The following is a 22,915-nucleotide window of genomic DNA, read 5'->3' as shown; positions in this document are numbered from 1 at the left end:
TCTGACTACTAAGACCAAGACGGAGAGACTCGAAGGTTGAGTGACAGACGTCGGGACGCCGGTTTGACGAACTGGAGAGGCAGAGAGAAACATTTTCTAGAAGATGGTTAAAGCTAAGAGGAATCAATGAGTTTTGTGGAGATGCAGATTGAGTTCATCAAAAATGAGAATCATATATATATGGTTTACAGAGGGGCTACAAATCAGGAACATTTATGATCAAGCGATTTAAGATGGGGACATGAAGAGTTCACCGGTGAAAAAATAGATTACGAACATACACATGGTGCAACTCTGTAACTCAGACTTGTTTGAGACAATGATGAAAAGAACCCATATTAAACTACAACAGTTTACAATATATGAAAACCATAATTGTTGCAAACTTAAGCTTTTTTCATATAACATGATGAATCTCATTTAAAAATGAAACCCATAACACACTTGTAGGTCCGACCCTCAAAGGAAGCCGAAGAAGCAATGGCTTCCGACCTTTATAAATATTAGGTTCGGTCATCAATGTACAAAGGTATCAGTTAGCTTAGTGGTATAAATGTTGGTGTTTATATCTCAATAACCCGGGTTCGAGACATGAGATTTTTTTTTTGGTTCTTGCACTAAACCGGAACAAAGTTGTATCTAACAAAAAAAATTAATGACACATTTTTCTCTCATCCTTTTTCTCTCTCGTTTAAAAATTAAAGAAAAGTTCAGCTCCGGCGGCGAATGAACATGCATACCGGGACTGGAGGCGACTTCTCGTCTCCTACTCCGCACGTTTGTCGTTTGCTTCTCCATGGTTTCTTGTTCCTCACTGTCTTCTTCCGATTCTGTCTCGAAAAGAGTCTCTGGTTTAGATCTTGCTTACATAGAGATTCGATGCCGAGAAGCTCTCCGATCGTGGTTGGGGTCTTGCCACAGAGAGGAGTGGTTGCTATCGGCGTGCGTTGCCTTTTTAGGGTTTCACAAGGAGGTTTTCCTTTTCGCTCCTTGCAGAGTCGACGGTTGATGCGATGGTTAAGCTCTGTTTCTAAATTGTGGTGGTGGATTTACAGATCTGCTTTCTTTGGTTGTGAATGGAGTGATGTCGGTGCTGGTTTATCCATGGTGTCGTGGAGAGTTTCGATCAGTGTGTTGACGGCTGAGGGCTTTCGAGGGTCCTTTGCTCGAAGACTTGCTTAGTCAATGGAACAAGTGTGTGTCGGGTCCGGTGGTGGTGTCTTGTGGAAGCCTGTCGTGTCACGACTCACAGCTCGAAGACTTGCTTAGTCAATGGAACAAGCGTGTGTCGGGTCCGCTGGTGGTATCTTGTGGAAGCCTGTCATGTCACGACTCACATTCGTCATCCATGGCTTCTTCAGTGTGGTGCGTGCGATTTCCTCTTCATCTGATTTTCCTCTTCCCGATACTTGTGACTGGTTCATCATTGAAGCGTTGTCGGCGGGTGTCCCTAGTCCTTCAACTTGTGCGATTTATTAGATAGGTTTCATTTTCACTAGAACTTATATTAGACAGTTCTCGGAGGAGACGATTGGTTTTAATTGAGGTGGATGCTTGCCTCTGTGTTTGCCTTCTGTTTACAGTGACATCAGTCGGAGAGGACCATATATCAGTGCCGTAAGCCTGCGTTTGTTAGCTCATGGTGATGTTCCTTTCTAACACCATTTTTAAGGTCGTAGAGCTTTTTCGGGGATAAGTGCAGCCGTCAATTCGTTCCCAAATTTTTTTCATTCCATAATTGCTGGAGGTTATCATCCGACTTCCATTAGTGCGGGTTAGGCGATGAAGGCGGGATTGTACAGTCAAATGTTTTCACAATCTTCGGGTTTACGTCTTTCCATGTCTCTTTTTTATTTCGTCTGTGTTTCAATGTTAGTAATGGCTACAAGCTTAGCTAACTCTAGGAGACAACACGGGAAGTTCCTGCATATGAGTCAACGAGGTCAATCTCACTTTCTTGTGATCATCGTCGAAAGTGTAGAACGGCAATCGGATATTAGATCCAAACTACTGGAACAAAGTGATGGATTGAGCGAAGATAGTTTTAGAAAATAATTTAAATTGGTTGATTTTGTGTAATTTGATTTGTAATCGACTCTTTATTCCTCAATTCTTTTGGTTGTTGGTGTTTAACAAAAAGATGATTCTTTTGAAAAAGAACAAAAAAACACTCATTAAGCAACAATCTTGAAGAGATTATTTAGAAAATCAATACTATTAAAACAGGAACATGCCCCATTGATATTAGTTGAGTCTAATTTAAAATAAATCATCAACGATATGTAACTGCTTATATCAACTTTATTTACACGACTGTCTAAGAAACAAATCCTCAATATGTAACTGCTAATATGACTTTTATTTAAACGACATCTAAGAAACAAAACTGTTCCTATTAAGCTCCTATTATAAAGGCCTATATATTCTGCAACAAATAGATAATTTAATTTCTGAGTATTTAATTAACAAACTAGAACATTCGAGGAATCAAAACTACTATTCTCAAATCCATTTCGTTTTTAACAAATCGAACCCATTATCCCGAGATATATGCACGACTCCTATATTGTTGCCAAAATAATTTTGATTTTTGACATGATCTTAACTAAATAGTGTTTCCATCACCAGAGGGCGGTTATATATATCCTTCCTACAACCTATACTCTTATCACACTTCCTAAAATCAAAAGTCACGGACTTTATCGCTACAGAAATACCTTTAGTCATGGAACTCACTCCTTTGGCTGACATCAAACCATTCATGACTGAGTATCGTGTACAAGTTAAGGTGCTCCATACCTGGAGGCAATACACAAAACTTTCAGGAGAATCATTGGAAATCATTTTGTCTGATGCACATGTAAGTCTCACATCTTAGCAAACCTATCTATTATTGTTTTCTCTTGCCACTAAACTAAACTGCTATCTAAAATCGAATGGCTTTGCTTTTTTTTTTAGGGAACAAAAATTCATGCATCCTGTAAGAAGACATACCTTGATAAGTTGACGAGGAAACTTTCAAATGTGCTTTCTATTGGAATGTGGAGAAACATTGAAAATTTCTCCATCAATAACCCGAGTGTTTCCTACAGGCCTACCAATCATCAATACAAAATCAATTTCATTTATGGCACTGATATCACTCCATCAACAATCCTAAACGACAACATGTTCCTGAGTTTGGTGGATTTCCAAACTATTCAGAGTGGAGTGGAAGATCCAAACATCTTAATTGGTATGTATGTTATATTAAATTTTCGTTTATATCTTTATATTAGACCTGAACTTTATAGTTTGATCTTTAATTTTTGCAACTTACAGATGTTATTGGACAAGTGTCTGATTTGGGAGCTCTAGAGACAGTTCAGTGCTCGGGTAAAGCAAGAAAGAAAATCGAATTCAGTTTGACAGACCTTGTGTAAGTTAAACCATTGATTTGTTTTTTACATCATCACTATAATTAATACTTTCACATATATATTTTGACAGTGGCCATAGGATTACTTGCTGTCTGTGGGGAAAGTTTGCTGAAAGCATTAAAGCTAACTGCGATGCAGCTGGTGAAGATTCGGTTATATGCCTCCTATGTTTTGTGAAAATTGGGACTTATAGAAGTAACCATATTATCCCTTATCATAACATAGCATCCTACGTTTATATAGTTTTGTTATTACTCACTTTTTATGTAACATTGTTAATGTCAGATGAGATTCAAATTTCAAACTCATATGATGCTTCTCAAGTCTTTTTCAACCCGCCAATAATGGAGGCTGAGGCAGTTTTGAAAAGGTATATTGAGTTTTAGTAGAATAGATATAGGATTGTTCTGATAATTAAAACAACTGTTTTTGTTCACATTTAATAGGGATGTTGCATCCAATGCATTGACATTGGTTGAATCCAACCAAGACAAACTTGAGAGGGAGATAAGACGCGACCCTTGGATGCAATACGCAATTAGAGACATTGTAGAGCTACGGCAATTAACTCAGGTTTTAGTTATATAATCTAACAGTATCCATGGTTAAAAGACTAACGTTTTGGTTTTCAAATGTAGACTAAGCAATGCAGAATCATTGCCACAATCTATGCTATTGACAAGGATTGGGGATGGTACTATTTTGGATGCAAAACTTGCCAAAAAAAGGTCACCCAGATATCGAGAACAGTTAAAATCGTAAATGGGAAGGAGATTGTAACTCATGTCTGGTTCTGTGAAAAGTGTGATGATAAAGTCACAGAAGTTTTACCGAAGTAAGTTATTTGTTAGAGGCTTTTTGTTGTTATCATGATTTTTATTTCCTAAGATACTAATTTTAAATATGTTAATAGGTTCAGGATTCATGTATGGGTGAAAGATGGTACTGGAGAAGCTTACTAATGCTATTTGACTGGATTGCAAGCGGAATTGTTCCTGAAAATGCTGCTGACTTGCTCAACGGTTCATTTGATGAGGTTATATCTTTTTTTCTCAACTTCAGTATACACTATGCCTGCAAAAACGTGGGTTCATAATTAAATTAATAGAAATATTTAATTCTAGAACATATATTGAATATTACAGCTAAAAGATGTTGAGTCTTTTCCTGAGGCTATTACTTCTTTGATTGGGAAGACTTTCATGTTTGGAGTTTACATTGAGAGAGTAACAATGTTAGTAGCAAGGGTGGGATGTATAAAGTTGGTAAAGTGTGGAAAAATCTGAGTATGCTACTGATTGGTGGTAGCACCACCGAATCATTTACTCAGTCTGATGTTGGAACTAATAATTTAAGTTGTTCACAGGTATGGTTTAGTATTTTAATATTTATAAATTATTACCTTGATCTATATGACTTCACCAAATTGATATATAAATTGTTTCTACAGGGTTCGATTTTACTAATGGACAGTGAAGCAAACGAAGACACTGTGGTAACCCCATCGTCTAAACGCAAAGAACATTCCAACATAAGTTCTACAACAAAGAAGCAGTGCACCAGAGTATTTGTGAAGAAAGAAAAGACCACCAAAGAGGAGCCAAACACCAAAAAAAGTGGCTAATGAAGTGTTCAACATTGCTTATTTGTTTTTTTTTCTGTTAGCTTTACTTTAAAATAAGTGCTGATTTGCTCAATTGTTTCTGTTATTTTAACTTTTATTTGCAATAAAGATGATTTTGAATATTAAAATATCTTTACATTTTTCTATTTCAATTCACAGTAAAACAATAATTAAACTTTGTCACTGACTCATTCCGAGATTTTTAAATTTATGATATATATTAAAAGAAATCTGCAAACATTACATTAATCATACTTTCAGGACATTTATTTGGTATTAAAACTTATATAAATGATTTCATGTTAATTATAGATATCTCCTTATATATAGGAAACTAAAGTTAATGTATAGTTTTTTAATTATTCAATAATAAACGACATCATTAAAACTAATCCACGTTCATAGAAAGCTAACCCTAACACTCATTACAGAACAACGATGGTTTCTCATATCTAACCCATGGAAAACTAACTTCTCTACGCACAGTTACCTACACAACCAAACATGAAGAACAAAGAAGACAATGAAAGGAAGAGAAAAACAAATACTCAACCTATATTTCTTTCTCCGCCGGATTCTAAATCGTCCGCTCAAACAAAATCTGATATTGGCTTTAGATCAGTATTGAGAGATGTTACGAACTTACATCCAACACTACCAAGTTCTGGGAGTACCTAGGATCTTACTCATCCATCGACTACCTTCAATTCAGCAAATCCATACTATGGTACTTTTTCTGTTATATGATACTGTATTTCTGATGGATGAGTAAGTGAATCAATATTATCAAATTCATGTGTCTATTCTGTTGTTTTTTGCACCTACAGACAAAGCTAAAGGAAAGCAGCCTCAGTGTTCTAAGTGATTTCGAGCTAATGGTAACTGGTTCCAGTTTTAAAAATATTTGAGAGCATTGTACAAATTGTAGATTTAACAACTAACTAACATTGCTTTTGTATATTTTTGGGATGGTGAGGAGGTGATTATAACAATAAGGCTTCTCAGTTATCAGACATCACAACAAGAAGAAGCACATGTCTCAACATTCAACCGAGGAATCTTTTACCAGCCTTCTCCAAGTCAGACAGTGTCAAGAAACCTAATCCGATGGAGTGGCCCACATCTCAACTGAACGAGGCAGAAGAAGAAGATGACTTTCAATCATCTGTTAACCACAGTTCCTCTGGTATTCATAATTATTATCTTTATCTATTCTATTAATTTGCAAGAAGAAATTTGATAAGCTTTTTTTCTACAGAGGAGGGTGAAGATTATAGTGATCAGAGTTATGATGTTAGTAGTGACGATAGTGAATCCAAGTCCTATCCCAGATGAACAAAGGTCTAGGATTTTGACTATGGCTGATATATTTAGAAACATGTTCCAAGGCGGTCAATCCTCATCTACTACACCTTCTTTGCAAACACTAAAGACTATAGGTAATTGAATAGTTTTTTTGGGTATTCGTAATTCAGTATAACCTTTTTAAGTAACTTGACTTTCTGAATTTATGAATTTGTTACAGAGTACTTAGATGAGGGTGATCCTACTTACATATGTGACTACTGTGGTGCGAAAATGTGGTATGGTGAACGTATTGAAAAGAAAAGAATGTCCAAGAAACCAAAATTTTCTTTGTGTTGTGGACTAGGTCAAGTTCAGTTGCCATTACTAAAGGAATCACCAGAGATTTTGAAAATATTGCTACATGGTGATGATGAGATCAGCAGCTATTTCCGAGAAAATATCAGGCAGCTTAATATGGTTTTTTCTTTTACATCTCTTGGGGGTAAAGTGGATAGATGTCTTCCTCAAGCACGTGGGCCAAAGATGTTTCAACTTCAAGGAGAAAACTATCATTTAATGGGCAGTTTAAAGCCACCAGCTGGAGAAGAACCCAAGTTTTCTCAACTCTACATTGTTGACACAGAAACCAAAATTGACAAAAGAGCTTCCATTATAGGGTATTTTCTGAATTCCTAAGGATTAATATAATAGATAATATGATTCTATATTACTTTGTATTCTAAGATTGTCAAATATCTTACTTTTGATGCAGGTAATACAAGAAAAAGGCTGATAAGGCTAAAAAACAGGGTCTAAGAAAGAAAGTCATTGAGATGATTGTTGAGATGCTAAACCAAGTAAATCCATATGTGCATCAGTTTCGTTCAGCAAGAGATCGATTCAATACTAACCCTGAGACTACATTTCATATGAGGATTATTAGCAGTCGAGAAAAAGATGGAAGGGCATATGATACTCCTACTGCATCTGAAGTTGCTGCACTGATTCCTGGGGATTTCAATTTGGAAATGGATAAAATAGATATTGTTCTAGAAGAGAAGCAAACAGGATGGCTTAAACGGATAAGTGAAATACATCCTTCCTACCTAGCACTACAGTATCCTCTTATCTTTGCATATGGCGAAGATGGGTTCAGACTTGGCATTGAAAAAAGAGTTACAGAGGCTACAGCTAAACTGAAGAGGAAAAATATCAGTATGAGACAGTGGTATGCATATCGGATTCATGAAACAGAAGGAGAATCTCACACACTTCTGCACTCTAAAAGGCTATTCCAACAGTTTTTGGTCGATGGTTATATAACCATAGAAGCAAATCGGTTGTGCTATTTGAGGATGAACCAGAAAAGCCTGCGATCGGACAGCTTTGATTCAATTCAGCGATCTGAAAACAATGGGAATACAGATATGCACGAGCAAGGAAGCCGATTTATTTTACCAGCCACGTTCGTTGGAGGACCAAGATACATGAAGAATATGTATTTGGATGCAATGGTGATTTGCAAATATTTTGGATTTCCAGATCTGTTTATAACTTTCACATGCAACCCTAAATGGCCTGAAATCACCAGGTATGTTCAACCACGCAAGCTCAGTCCTGACGACAGACCAGATATCCTATGCAGGATTTTTAAGTGTAAACTAGATCGGCTTATGAGCGATTTAACTGAAAAACATCTACTTGGAAAGACAGTCGCATGTGAGTTTTCTTAATGGTTGTTTTAGTCTAAACTGTGTTTAATGGTATAAACTGTGTTTACTAATGTTGTTCTCTTTTTCTAATGCAGCGATGTACACAGTTGAATTTCAGAAACGTGGTCTGCCACATGCTCATATTCTGCTGTTCATGCATCCGAAATATAAATTTCCTAAAACAGATGACATTGACATGATCATCTCAGCAGAAATACCAGATAAGGAAAAGGAACCAGAATTGTTTGATGTGGTAAAGGATATGATGATTCATGGTCCTTGTGGGGCAGTTAACATGAACTCGCCATGCATGGAAAATGGTAAATGTTCAAAGCTTTATCCTAAAGATTTTGTGGACAAAACTTCTGTGAACAGAGAAGGTTTTCCTGTTTATAGACGGCGTGAACAGCCTGGTTGCTTTGTAGAGAAAAATGGTTTCAAATGCGATAACAGATATGTTATACCCTATAACAAGAAATTATCTGTTCGTTATCGAGCTCATATTAATGTGGAATGGTGTAATCAGACTGGTTCTATTAAATACTTATTTAAATATATTAATAAAGGCGCGGATCGTTGTACTGTTACTGTTGAGCCACCAGAGAAAGGAGGAGCAAAACGAAAGAAGTCAAACGATGGAACTACTGGAGTTGAAAAAAAAAACGAGATAAAACCTTCTTCAACTGCAGGTAAATTTCGTTTTGATCTTTCTTCAAAGAATTTTTTTACTTCTCAACGAGATCAGTCTTTCTTCACTAATTTTGTATTTTTTTTAGATATGTTTCAGCCTGTGAAGGGGCATGGAGGACTTTTAGTTTTCCTATTCACTATCGATCAGTACCTGTTGAGAGACTGCAGTTTCACCTACCAGGGAAGCAGATGATCATTTTCAAAGATGATGACACTTATGACGAAGTCACCAATCGCGAGCTTATTGAAAATACTATGTTCACTGGATGGTTTGATCTGAACAAGGTTAGTGATGTTGCCAGAAGACTCACTTTAGCAGAAATCCCAACAATGTTCACTTGGAATAAGAAGGAGAGAAAGTTTCATGATAGACAGAAAGGATTCAGTATTGGTAGGATCAATTATGCCCCAAGGAAGATTGAAGAAGCTTTCTATTTGTGTGTTCTACTAAACATAGTTCGAGGTCTAAGGAATGAGGAGGAGGTTCGAACCTTTAATAATGTTGTTTATCCAACATTTAAGAAGGCATGTTTTGCAAGGGGCTTACTAGACAATGATCAAGAGTATATTGATGACATTTTGAGGACGAGTTTTACTGAATAAGCTGCAAATTTGCGTCACACTTTTGTTATTATGCTGATATCTGGTAGTTTGTCAGAGCCAGAGGTTGTTTGGGACAATACATGGGAGGTTCTATGTGATGATATCGAGTACAAATGGAGAAAACTACTAAACAGGCCAGGTATAATATAATTCTATTTTTATATGATATAACATTCAGAAAATATGGTCTAATTCGTATGTTTATTTTTTTGTAGATCTCTGTTTAAGTGCAGATGAAAAACAACAGTTTGCTCTTCTTGAGATTGAAAATATTTTAAAGAGCAATGGATTTTCTTTAGAGCAGTGGGAAAATATGCCAATGCCAGATCCAGATATTGTTGGGAATGACAATGTGTTGATTTTAAATGAGCTGAGTTACGATAGGGAGAAGCTGAAAGCTGAGCATGACCGCGACATTGGTAAACTAACAGAGGAGCAAATGAATATTTATAGAGAGATTGTTGATTCTGTCGTAAATGAAAAAGGAGGTGTCTTTTTTGTTTATGGATTTGGAGGAACTGGTAAAACCTTCCTGTGGAGATTAATGTCTTCAGCTATTAGATACAGAGGAAAATTTTGTTTGAACACTGCATCAAGTGGGATAGCTTCTCTGTTGCTCCAAGGAGGAAGGACAGCACATTCTAGGTTTGGAATACCTATAAACCCAGATGAGTTTTCTACTTGCACACTTATTCCAGGAAGCGATCAAGCTAATTTGGTGAAAACAGCATCTCTAATCATTTGGGATGAAGCACCAATGATGAGCAGACACTGTTTTGAGTCTTTGGACAGGAGTATGAAAGACATTTTGGGGAACAAGGACAACAGACCTTTTGGTGGAAAAGTTGTTGTGTTTGGAGGTGATTTTAAACAAATATTGCATGTCATACATGGTGCTGGACGACCAGAAATTGTAATGGAGTCTCTTAATTCGTCATATTTATGGAAGCATGTCAAGGTGATGAAGCTAACCAAGAATATGAGGCTACTTTTTGAAGACCTGTCTGCTGAAGATACACAGGAATTAAAGGAATTTTCAGAGTGGATTTTAGATGTTGGAGACGGAAAGCTTGGAGGAGACAATGTTGGAGAAGTTGTAATCAATATCCCAGAGGAGTTTCTTATTACTGATGGAGATGATCCAATTGAATCAATTAGCACAGCAGTGTATGGGGATGTTGTTTCCTTACAACATAATAGAGAGCCAAAGTTTTTTCAAGAAAGAGCAATTTTATGTCCTACCAATGAAGATGTCAACAGGATTAACCAGCACATGTTGGATAAATTACCAGGTTATACTATTTATATTGACAAGTTACTTTTGGCTATTGAAATCGCTTTGAATATTATTTAATTTTTGTGGTTGTAACATGCAGGAGAAGAAAGAATTTACTTAAGCTCTAACTCGATTGATGCTTCTGATAGATTCTCGAGAAATGACCAGGCTCTAACTCCGGATTTCTTAAACACCATCAAGGTTTCTGGTCTGCCAAATCACAGTCTTCGCTTGAAAGTCGGATGTCCGGTGATGTTGCTTAGAAACATTGATCACACAAACGGAATGATGAATGGCACAAGGCTCCAGATTACAGAGATGGATGATTTACTGGTAAAGGCGAAAGTGATCACATGAGAGAAGGTGGGAAAAACTGTGGTCATTCCTAGACTTTCTATTACACCTTCTGATAAGAAATTGCCATTCAAGATGAGGAGGAGGCAGTTGCTTATTGCAGTTGCATTTGCTATTACAATTAATAAGAGTCAAGGTCAATGTTTATCTCATGTTGGTTTGTATCTACCAAGAGATGTCTTCTCTCATGGACAACTATACGTGGCTGTTTCTAGAGTTACATCAAAAAAGGGATTGAAGATTTTGGTTGTTGATGATCAAGGAAAGCCTAAGCGTGAGACAAAGAATGTTGTTTTCAAAGAGATTTTCCAGAATCTATTATTGTTTTCTTTGCTGTGTTTTTCAGATTTAAACTTATTTCAGTAATTTTCAAACAATGTTTACTTAATTTGCAAATGTTGGAAGTGCTATTTTTGTCTCTCTAATTTATTCATACAAGCAAAAACAAGTATTCTAAGAATTACAAGCAAACTATATTCTCTTTTTAAACCTACATACATACGCAAAAGTACACAACAGACATACAAGTGTATTCACATGTGGTTTCACTCTCTACAAAGCAACATTCGAATTCCATTCCAGACATACCAGCAAGCAACATTCGAATTCAATTCCAGACATACCAGCAAGCAACACTCGAGTTCCATTCATGACTTCTAAGCGCTAGCTAAGTTCGGTTTAGTGACTTACATGTTATTCCAATGCTAAAGGTTGTTTCTGAATGCACTCCGTGTTCCTTTCCTCAATGTCGTTTCTGAACTTATAATTTTTTCCAGCGGCTCCTGAAGAATAATACAGAGTTCAATAAGAACACAGTTGTAATAGCATTTTGTTACGAAAATATATTAAGAGTTTATCTAAACTAATAGTGTTTTGTTGTAATAGAAATATAAAAAAAATTTAAAAACATCATAACCATGAAGGGGCGGCTCAGTAAAGTTGATTGCTCTCCTATCTTCCAGTTTTTTTTAAAGTCCTGAAGAACAAATACGAGAGTTCCGTTAGATGACAACATTACAACATAGACTATTTAGATATTAATTGTAACCAATACATGACTTATCTTATTAGGCAATACATGTCCTTCATACTTCACTGAAATTTTGTCACTTTCGTTCCCTACCAAAATGATTTCATCTTTTATTTGGAATATACTGCAATTGTAATATATCCTTATTAATAAAAAAAAAACAGAAAGCTTTTGCAAAAAAGCACTTACAGATTGGAGTTGAATAGCAAGGTGATGATAGAGACATAAATAGATGTTATGTTTTCAGACAGCTCTATTATCCATGGAGACAAAGAAGATCAAAGGGTTTCCTTCTAATGTACTTCAGACACAAAAACTCATCGATCCAGAAACTAACTCCATCCAGAACAGCTTCACTAAGATTGATCATCGTCTGATCCGACATGCAAAATAAATTACAAAAAAATAATATTTTCAGATCTACTGCAGATTCCAGCTCGAAAAATAGTGTAGATTATGCCAATATCTACACTTTAAGCAAAAAATATATGGTATTACAAATACCTGAACGATCCGAGTATGAATCTTCACAGATCGATGAGTTTGAGACAATCTTTCGATGTAATATAGAGAGAAAGAAATATATTTTTTCCCAAATACGATAAACAGAGTTAAGACAGATCAAACATATATTTTGTTTACCAATTGGGCTTCAAATTTTTTTGGCTTAACTAGAATTGGTTTTTAACAACTAAAGTGGACTTTTCATTTACATTGGATCAAACATTATAAACCCATTTTTATTTGTATCATAAATTATTATGTGTAATAATAACATTTTATAAATCATTATATATAAAATCAAATGATGAAAATTTAATGGAAAACTATTTTTACAAATATTTAATTACTATTTTGTTACTATTTAATTACTAAACAAATTTGTAACTATGCTTTATTATATTTTTTTAAAAAAATAACAAATTTATAACTGTTCAGGAAAAAAAATCAAAATTAATGTGTGAAATGACTATGACACAAGTGTATACTTTGGCAACCTCACAAATTTAATAGAATTATCAAAAGTTCTTACTAATGTTTTTTAAAAATATTATACACAAATATGATTACAAAGAAAACCACAAATATGATTACAAAAAACACAAATATGAATATTTCATTTCTAACGAAAAAAATATAAACAAAAAATATAGAGAAATTGCACCGTACACACAAGACATATACGCTAATTACGCAAATGCCTATGACACAAAAGTTGTGGGGATCCAACATAGAGAAAATGTCAAAACTGACCTTATGTCTATAAAAAAGAGATCACAACAAAACCGGTGATAATAAGTCATAAGCTAAATGAAATAAAAGGTAATTAGGGGAAAAGCAATGGATCTCTCTCTCTTTCTTCCCTCTATTATTTTTCAGAGAGAGGGAATTGCGTTATTTCCCATGCTTGATCAATCTGGTGAGGTTTTCACTCAGTATATCAGGTTTGTCTTCGGCAATGTCTTGTCTGGTTTTTTTTTTTTTTTACTTTTGTTTTTTTTAGTTTCTCTGAATCAACCTCGCTTCTCTTTTAGAAAGGTTTCAATCGGATCAAAGTCTTAGAACGATTTGTTTCATCGTGCCCTCTCTGTTAGGGTTCAATCATCTTCAAGCTTTTGATTTGCATGCAAGGATTTGAGACTTTCGTTTGCTTTTATTTGTTTGATTCGATTGGTTCTGGGTTTGATGTTCTGAAGCGTTGTTTTTTATTTCATCTGTGCTGAATCAAGCTATTGTCGAAGCCGGATTCTTTCTGTCGCGTTTTCCTGTCTCCGGTATGTTTTCGGTGGAATACCGATTAGACCGTCCGGCAACGGCTTACCTTTGGGTAAATCAAGCAAATTTAGCAAAACGTTAGTGTGTTGTTTTCCCTGATGTGGGGTTTAGGTTAGCAAACAAAAATCTAAGGTAACCAGCTATAAAAAGTAATAAACGCTAAAAATATTGTTAAATAGATATTCTAGAATTTTTAGCATGTATATCGGAAGATTATTGCATATGCTAAAAAAGTTATTGACAAACTAAAAGAAACTTTGCACTGGTTCTGTGTTTTTTTTTTTTGAAACACACTGGTTCTGTGTTAAAATATTAAATTAGTTAGCAAATATTGGTGTCGAAGATTTGTTAGATATGTTAGCGCGTTAAATAAGTATTGTAAGCTATACAGTTTAGTGACCGTGTAACAGAAGTCCCGGTTACAGAAGTCCCGGTTAGCTATGTAATTACCATACTAAAGAAGAAGACCGTATATGATAAAGACACGAGGATCAAGTATGCCCTACTTGCATTGTTGTGCGCAGTCATTCTCCCAACAATACTTTATTTAACATATCTAACAAATCTTCGACACCAATATTTGCTAACTAATTTAATATTTTAACACAGGACCAGTGCAAAGTTTCTTTTAGTTTGTCAATAATTTTTTAGCATATGCAATAATCTTCCGATATACATGCTAAAAATTCTAGAATATCTATTTAACAATCTTTTTAGCGGTTATTACTTTTTAAAGCTGGTTACCTTAGATTTTTGTTTGCTAACCTAAACCCCACATCAGAGAAAACAACACGCTAACTTTTTGCTAAATTTGCTTGATTTACCCAAAGGTAAGCCGTTGCCGGACGATCTAATCGGTATTCCACCGAAAACATACCGGAGACAGGAAAACGCGACAAAGAGAATCGGGCTTCAACAATAGTTTGATTCAGCACAGACAAAATCAAAAACAACGCTTCAGAACATCAAACCCAGAACCAATCGAATCAAACAAATAAAAGCACACGAAAGTCTCAAATCCTTGCATGCAAATCAAAAGCTTGAATATGATTGAACCCTAACAGAGAGGGCAAGATGAAACAAATCGATCTAAGATTTTGATCCGATTGAAACCTTTCTAAAAGAGAAGCGAGGTTGATTCAGAGAAACTAAAAAAAACAAAAGTAAAAAAAAAACAAAACCAAACAAGACATTGCCGAAGACAAACCTGATATACTGAGTGAAAACCTCACCAGATTGATCAAGCATGGGAAATAACGCAATTCCCTCTCTCTGAAAAATAATAGAGGGAAGAAAGAGAGAGAGATCCATTGCTTTTCCCCTAATTACCTTTTATTTCATTTAGCTTATGATCTATTATCACCGGTTTTGTCGTGATCTCTTTTTTATAGACATAAGGTCAGTTTTGACATTTTCTCTATGTTAGATCCTCACAACTTCTGTGTAATAGGCATTTGCCTAATTTGCTACTTCTTATATGATTTTGGGCTAATTCACTCTATTATATCCGCCAAAATCTAGTTTTCATTTAATACAAAATCGGATCAAAAATTTATTTTAAATTTTCTAATAATCTATATTATTAAAACTGAAGTACATTTTAGATTTGTTTGGAAACAAGAATAACACTATACATCTGTATTGTTTGGAAACGTGGATAACATTTAAAAAAATTATAGCCTTTTAGCAATATAAAAAATTCGATTTGTAATCAATATTTCATCAAATATATTCTGTTACCATAACTCAAATACACGTAATAAATCTCACTTTTAAATATGGAAACAATAAAAGAATAACTAATAAATAGATTTTGACAAATATATGATACATCTGCAATGTAAATTTATAAAAAATATATAAAACACTTAAAACGGCAAAAAATATAAATTTATAAAACAAAAAAATTAATACCACAATTTAATTGCACTACAAAATGGTGAGGCATCTAAAATATAAAATATTCACATGAAAACTATAACAAAGGTCTCGGGTAGGATCCAAACTCAAACAAAGACCCGCAGATCCAAAAGAAATACCTTTAGGTAATTTTCTCCGAACCCGGATCCAAACTAAACCTATGTTTTGAGTCGGTTTCGGTTTGGTCTTTGGTCTGGATTAAATATTCAGGACTAAGAGAAAGTTATATAAAATGTACATATAAAATCTTATATAGACTACTTATAGAATATATAATTTTCAAAAATTCTTTTGCTCAATATAATATGACTTTATATTATAATATAATTTCAGAAAACCTGCGGTTCGAAAGAGCGGATCTAGTTTTTATTTTATTTGGAGAAGTAAGCAAGCGGCGGGGGAAGTTAAGTCGCTATCAAAATCTTCCGATCAAAATCTCATTCCCTTCTCTTATTCCTCTACTCAAACCCTAATTTACTCCCTCTACGACTCCTTTTGATTCGAAAGAGATGTAAGTCAATTTGGATCTCGATTTGTCCTTCCACACGCTTTATTTGTGATCTCGATCTGTTTTGATTTGATTTGATTTGATTTGATTTGATTTGGTACTTGTTTCAGGTCACAGGAGGAGAAAGCAATGGAAGCCATAAAAGACGCTTTGAGAGCTTTGCGGAAGCGCCATCTTCTGGAAGAAGGAGCTCATGGACCCGCCATTTCTGCGCTCTCTAAACCTATGATTTCTCAGGTACCTTGTTCTTTTTCTCCGCTGATTCTTCAGTTTTCTTGCGCCTTGTTTCGATTAATTTAGTTTCAAAATTCTCGTATAATTGATTGAATGACTAAGGTTCTTGAATATGATTTTTACACTAGTGAATGTTAAGTTCATTTGATTTTGTGAGTTAATCCTTTCTCTACTTTGCCTTTCCACGTTCATCTGTTCATTTGTTGAACAACTGCTTTAGTCCTTCTCCGAACTAAACAGAACGTTGATCCATTTCTCTCTTCTTTTAATCTTTTGAGACGTGTAAACTTATAATTATTTAGTTTCATTCTTTCTTGCTTCTACGTAAACAGTACGCCTCACAGCTCCGATTGCATCCTGGTTTTTTGGTTCGGCTTCCTATTAGATTGGTCCTTTGCTACCTTTATTTCCTGGAATATCTGAAACATATCCTGGTATGGTTCGTCTATATTCATGCAGGGATCTGAATGGAAGGAGAAAACAGAAAAGCTGGAGATAGAGCTACAGCAGTGTTACAAAGCGCAATCCCGATTGTCTGATCAACTCGTGATAGAAGTAGCTGAATCCAGAACTTCAAAGGCTTCTTTACAAGACAAGGAGTTGTTGATTAATGACCTCGAGAAGGACTTATCCCAAACAAGGTCAGAATTGTTTTCTAGTGACTGTAAGGGATTATATTGTGCGGCTCTTAAAACTATGGTTGCATTTTAGGGAGGAGTGTACACGATTACAAGAAGAGTTAGAGGAAAAGACCAAGACGCTTGATTTACTTATTACCGAAAACAAGGAAGTCAGATCTCAGCTGGAGGAGATGACTAACAGAGCTCAAAAAGCAGAGTCTGAGAACAAAATGTTAATTGATCGGTGGATGTTACAGAAGATGCAGGATGCAGAACGTCTTAATGAGGTACTTGAAGACTTTATTTTTACCCACCCACTCTTCCTTGCCTTGATTTGATTGCTTTGGCTGAATTCTTTTTTTTTTTCCTTCTGACTTAGGCAAATGCTCTCTATGAAGAAATGCTAGCTAAGCTTAAGGCCAATGGTTTGGAAAATCTTGCTAGGCAGCAAGTTGATGGAATTGTCCGACGCAATGAAGATGGAACTGATCATTTTGTTGAGTCTACCATCCCGTCAACATGTGGCCACCGTATCCATGCTCACGAAGGTGGCTGTGGTTCGATACTCTTTCAATACAACTCTCGTACTCTGTTTACCGGTGGCCAAGCCGGACCAGTAAAAATGTGGGACACCAATAGTGGGTCTCTAATCAAAAGCTTAAACGGTTCCCTTGGGAATATACTTGATCTAGCCATAACCCACGACAATAAGTCCCTGATCGCAGCAAGCAGCTCTAACAATTTGTTTGTGTGGGACGTTAACTCTGGTAGGGTACGTCATACTCTCACAGGCCACACAGATAAAGTATGTGCTGTGGATGTGAGCAAGTTCTCCAGCCGACATGTTGTCAGTGCAGCTTATGACCGTACTATTAAACTCTGGGATTTGCAGAAAGGTTACTGTACAAACACAGTGCTCTTTACCAGTAACTGCAATGCGATCTGCTTAAGCATAGATGGGCTTACGGTATTCTCAGGCCACATGGATGGGAATCTGAGGTTGTGGGATATTCAAACTGGGAAACTTCTGTCTGAAGTAGCTGGACATTCTTCTGCTATAACCTCTGTATCATTGTCCCGGAATGGAAATATGATCTTGACGAGCGGGAGAGACAACGTGCATAATGTATTCGATACACGGACTTTGGAAATTTGCGGGACGTTGAGAGCATCAGGGAACAGATTGGCATCGAATTGGAGCCGGTCGTGTATAAGTCCAGATGATGAATACGTGGCTGCGGGATCTGCTGATGGAACGGTGCATGTCTGGTCTATCTCCAAAGGCAGTATAGTGAGCACTCTCAAGGAGCAAACATCTCCTATACTGTGTTGTTCTTGGAGTGGGATTGGGAAACCATTGGCATCGGCTGATAAAAACGGGTATGTCTGTACTTGGACATGATAGTTTGATTACTCAATACGTCTGTGTTTCCAAAAGGTGTGTTTATACTCTGGTCTGGTCGTCTTCGTCTGATGAAGTGTTTTTTTTTGTATATAATTGGTTTTTAATGTTCATTTGTTTCAAAAAGATATACAATAAACACCCAATGCAAGTTTGCTGGGCATTAGGCTCAAATGCATCGGATGCTGAATTTAGACTGCCTACATCTACTCTGGTTTTAGTTTTGTGAAACTCACAACTTCATTATATATTTTACAATCAAGTGGGGTGTTTCTGTAAAGCTAAGTAGTCAAAGTGTAAATATATATATATATATATATTATGTTCAAGACTTGAGTTAATGTCTAACGGTAGTTATCAATTCTTGACGATGAAAGAAGCTTCAAGTTTTAGAAACTTATGATGCCGCACAATATAAGCACGTTGCAAAGAACCCATAACATATATTATCAATAAGCTCGCTCCTAAGCTTCTCTAATATGGATATCCAAATGCTTCTTCTGCTTTTGTTTATACATTATTGTATACAATGAAATGTAATCGTTGTGATCATAAGAATCCTTATTGCAAGAAGAACTTTAATCTTCATGTTCCACCAAACGTATAACCTATATAGTTTGTTGACAAGTAAAGTCACCAAATCTCGTCATATTTTAAGGGGACAATTTAGTTTAGTCATCTCTTGCCCTCACGACTTAAGACATGATCAAGAAGCTCCTTTGGCAGCTCCTTGTTCGCCTGCAAAAGAGAATTTGGTTTAAAAAAATTTGGTTTAACACAAGCTAATGAGAGATTAAAGTGTTTTTTTTGCTTTACTTGGAAGTGCCTCATGTGAAGTATTGGTTCACACCCAACATCCGCAATGAGTTTTCCTTGTGGAGTTTGTCGTTTGAATCGCTCTGCTTTGAATCCTCCGATTACATTTTCCACATCAGGTAGATTTTGGCATACTTTCAAGAGCGAGTTAAGCGAATTCATCTGCATCATTCATCACAAAGGCTCTTTTTACCATTTCTATCAAATGAATGAAAATAACAAAGAGCAAGAACTGACCTTCATATATGGACATGAAGCACATCCACCATGAATAGAACAGCCTTCACCGCCTGCTACTCCTGGTACAATCGGTAACACCGCATCACCAACTTTAATGGAGCTTGGACCTTTTGGGGAAGTAGTTTTTGACATGGAGTCTGATGAAACCGGAAACACTACTTCAACCTTCACTTTCGAGTTAGCAGAAGAACCTAGCAAACTCCTGATCACCGCGACAATAGATGTTACCATTCCTGACTCTGTTCCTAGAACAAACTGGAGATGGTCATCGACATCTCGGTCAACTGCTTCCTGCACCTTCTTCTTGATGAAGTCTAGTATGTTTTGTGTGGATCCTACAACACCCATGTCTCTTTTCTTTGCTTCCATTGCTAATGAAAACATTTCACCTGGAACCTCGAGGTGTGCAGTAAGAAAGGCGTCACAGTACATGTACTTTATCCTCTCCACTACCTCGTGACCGAACAGGTGATGCACAATGCACGTTCCTTCCTGCAAAAAAGAATCATATAAGCAAGCCTGTCTTCTTACCCGAACAACAAAAAGGCAAAAGTTACCTGGAAATAGTGAAGACGAGGGAGCAATGATCTAATGGAGTCTAGATTGTGCTTAGGATGAATATTGGCGATCTCTTCATCCGTCATCAAAGTCATCTGCTGGAATAGCTTTACAATATTCGCTCCCATGTAAGTATCAGGACCGTACCAAACATTTAACTCGGGCATATCAGCAAACGCCTATTGCAGGAGACAAAGAGAGACTTTTAGAAGATTAAGATGAAGAAAAAGAAAAAAGAGAGTTTTAAAACAAACCTGGAGAATCGTCTGTACAACATTAGATGAAGTGCAAGTAATGGTAGGTACAAGCTCGTGAGCAAAAGCTTTTGTTTCCAGAGATGTATTGATATAAACAACATGCAATGAAGGAGGAGAAAGAGAAGCAGCTTCGAGATAGTTCAAATATGCAGGAGCAGAAGCAGCATCAGCTAGTGAACAACCAATGGTCTCATCTGACATTCTGTACACACCAACCTACAAACCAAATTTTATTTTATATAAGAAGCAATATAACAAGAAAAAAGAAAGAAAGATAAAAGAGATGTATAAACTTGTCTAACCTCTCCAAAACCAGCTTGATCAAGGATGGCACGCACATTTTCAGACATGAAATCAACACCAAGAACTGTTATGTACTGACATCCAGCTTTAGCCATCTTGACAGCTGCATCTGCCATGATAAGAGAATCAGATATATAGATATGTGGCCAATGCTTCTGAGCAGCAGTCAAGACCCCTTGCACTTCTGGATCCATATAGAAATGAGCAGACACTCCAATCTTCTTTTCCTTCAGCACCTTGACTAGTTGTTGAACCCGTGCCTCCTCCGGAAACAAATATTTCGCCTTCAAGTTAAACCAAACAACAAATCTTAGCAGATGAGGCGGAGCCTAGATAAAAGCTAGTTAACTAAACCACTGTAACATCAACACTATGTAGTTAAAACTCAAATCTTTTCCTTCCAAACCAAATATAAAACGGATCTAGCTAATCCAGAAGAGAAATGTGCAGTGACTTATAATACAATAACAAAAAAAAAAGATCTTTCTGTACTACAACATCGAACAAAAAAAAATACAACAAAACTGAGAATTTAAAGAAATAAAAGTCTCACCTGAGCTTCAGCGAAGCTACCTTTAGCCTCGATGCCATCAGAAGTCAACAACAGTGAAGGAAACGTCTCAAAGGTCGGAGCTTTTCCTTCCTTCTCCGCCACGAGCCGCCGTGTCTTCTTCTGCATGCTCACAAGAACGTTGTGCCACGTGTTAACCCTCGATCTCTCACCACCCAACAGTCCAACGTTAAGCTCAACCAAATCCTCAGTCTTCAATTCCATCACTTCTTCAGGGGTAGCAGAATCAAGCAACTGAATCAGACAGGAACACATCCCTTTGGACACATCTGAGTCACTGTCTGCCCAAAACCGCATCTTCCCGTCTTGACCTAACTCAGCGTCAAGCCAGACCCGAGCCGTGCAGCCCATGACCCGGTTAGATTCGGTCCGGGAGGAATCGGGCATCGGAGGGAGGAGACTCGCGTAACGTAGAACCCATTTGAGCCTATCGATTGGCTCTGCGAGGGATTTGAATTCTTTGACTAGTCTCTGGAGAACGAGCTCTGTGGTTTGCGAGGAAGAAGAAGAGGTAACGGCTGAGGTTGTGAATGGAGATGTGTTTAGGTGTTGTGAGGGAGATTGAAGACACTGGAAGGATCTATGGAGAGGATTAATGGCGTGAATCCTCCTTGGAGAGGCGAAATTCAGAAGGGTGGTTTTGAAATTAGGACTAGGGTTCCGAGAGAGGACACAAGAGGAAGAAGAAGTGGGTGTGACTGAGAGAGCTAACGCCATTAGAACACAAAAAACCTTGTGATTCTGAAAAAGAAACAAAAGCTCTCTCTTGAACCTTTGGCGATGAAGACGGTGTGAAGTAGGAGAGGGGATGGTGGGGAATAGGCCGGTGGGGAATCGATGCTTAGTGCAATATGAAAGGCGTTCCACTTCGAAAAAAGTTTTATTTTTATGCATCTATCTATCCTACTAAAATAAAATAAAGTCGTTGTTATAAAAAGAATCAAAATTTTATCGTATCGGAGAAATTTAATTAAGGACAAAATTTTATATCCGTAGAAAGAAATAACACTGATATAGAAAGAGAATTTCTTATTATAGAGAAGAGAAGTGTTTTAGGTGTGAATTATAAACGATCAAATATAGAAGTTAAAAAGTAGGATTTCACTGTGTAAATAGTGCAGCGGGCCCTACACCTTTTTATATTTTCAACGAAAGCGGCTGCTTTCATAACACTCCCCCTTGGGGACCGGTGTCACTATCCATTCTCGCTTAACGTCTTTGTTGCCTCGTTAAAAACCTTTCCAGAAAAACCCAATGGAAAAAACCATAGTAAGGTAAAAAGAGTACAACTACGTAAGCTCCCCCTCGAATGAGCAGTCATAGATCCTTCTGATGGCGCATTCCAATGTTGTGGACATGTTTTCTGAATACCGAGGTAGGTAGTGATTTTGTGAAGAGGTCGGCTGCATTGTCGCATGATCGAACATATCTTACTTCAATCTCTTTATTCTTCTCGAGCTCTTGCGTGTATGAGAAAAACTTCGGAGGTATATGTTTGGTTCTATCGCTTTTGATATATTCTTCCTTCGTTTGAGCAACACATGCCGCGTTATCTTCATATAGAATAGTTGGCTCCGTATTTTCGTCAATCCCACTGCTTGAACAGATGTGTCGGCTTATTGATCTTAGCCATACACATTCTCTACTTGCTTCATGGAGTGCAATGATCTCAGCGTGATTTGAAGAAGTAGCAACAAGTGTCTGCTTCTGAGAAC

At 36.6% G+C, this 22,915-nt stretch overlaps 3 protein-coding genes and 1 pseudogene across 3 annotated transcripts; 3 read left to right on the top strand and 1 right to left on the bottom strand.

The window, feature by feature from the left end:
- The first annotated feature begins 3,039 nt into the window (after window positions 1–3,039).
- Window positions 3,040–5,043, top strand: LOC106314781. Its single transcript, XM_013752602.1, has 10 exons — window positions 3,040–3,235; window positions 3,322–3,418; window positions 3,490–3,614; window positions 3,705–3,789; window positions 3,866–3,992; window positions 4,058–4,195; window positions 4,333–4,455; window positions 4,565–4,653; window positions 4,728–4,785; window positions 4,870–5,043. Exons 1-10 carry the CDS (start codon window positions 3,040–3,042, stop codon window positions 5,041–5,043), a joined length of 1,212 nt encoding a protein of 403 aa, XP_013608056.1.
- A 1,578-nt stretch (window positions 5,044–6,621) lies between these two features.
- On the top strand, window positions 6,622–11,331 carry LOC106314780 (annotated as a pseudogene).
- A 4,737-nt stretch (window positions 11,332–16,068) lies between these two features.
- Window positions 16,069–18,745, top strand: LOC106312958 (protein tipD). The gene is made up of 5 exons (XM_013750669.1): window positions 16,069–16,202; window positions 16,310–16,436; window positions 16,893–17,074; window positions 17,145–17,340; window positions 17,433–18,745. Coding segments are annotated over exons 1-5 (1,530 nt in total). The 5' UTR covers window positions 16,069–16,200; the 3' UTR covers window positions 18,456–18,745.
- An 81-nt stretch (window positions 18,746–18,826) lies between these two features.
- Window positions 18,827–22,065, bottom strand: LOC106318656 (quinolinate synthase, chloroplastic). The gene is made up of 7 exons (XM_013756729.1): window positions 21,183–22,065; window positions 20,629–20,913; window positions 20,324–20,542; window positions 20,069–20,248; window positions 19,509–20,003; window positions 19,272–19,433; window positions 18,827–19,193 (listed from the first exon to the last, which is right to left on the bottom strand). The coding sequence occupies exons 1-7, from the start codon at window positions 21,915–21,917 to the stop codon at window positions 19,131–19,133; spliced, it is 2,139 nt and encodes a 712-aa protein (XP_013612183.1). The 5' UTR covers window positions 21,918–22,065; the 3' UTR covers window positions 18,827–19,130.
- Between the last annotated feature and the right edge of the window lie 850 nt (window positions 22,066–22,915).

This window comes from Brassica oleracea, chromosome C9 (assembly GCF_000695525.1).
Source record: "Brassica oleracea var. oleracea cultivar TO1000 chromosome C9, BOL, whole genome shotgun sequence".
Lineage (NCBI taxonomy): Eukaryota > Viridiplantae > Streptophyta > Magnoliopsida > Brassicales > Brassicaceae > Brassica > Brassica oleracea.
Note: the sequence above shows the minus strand (reverse complement) of the source record. Positions and strands in the feature narration are given on the sequence as shown.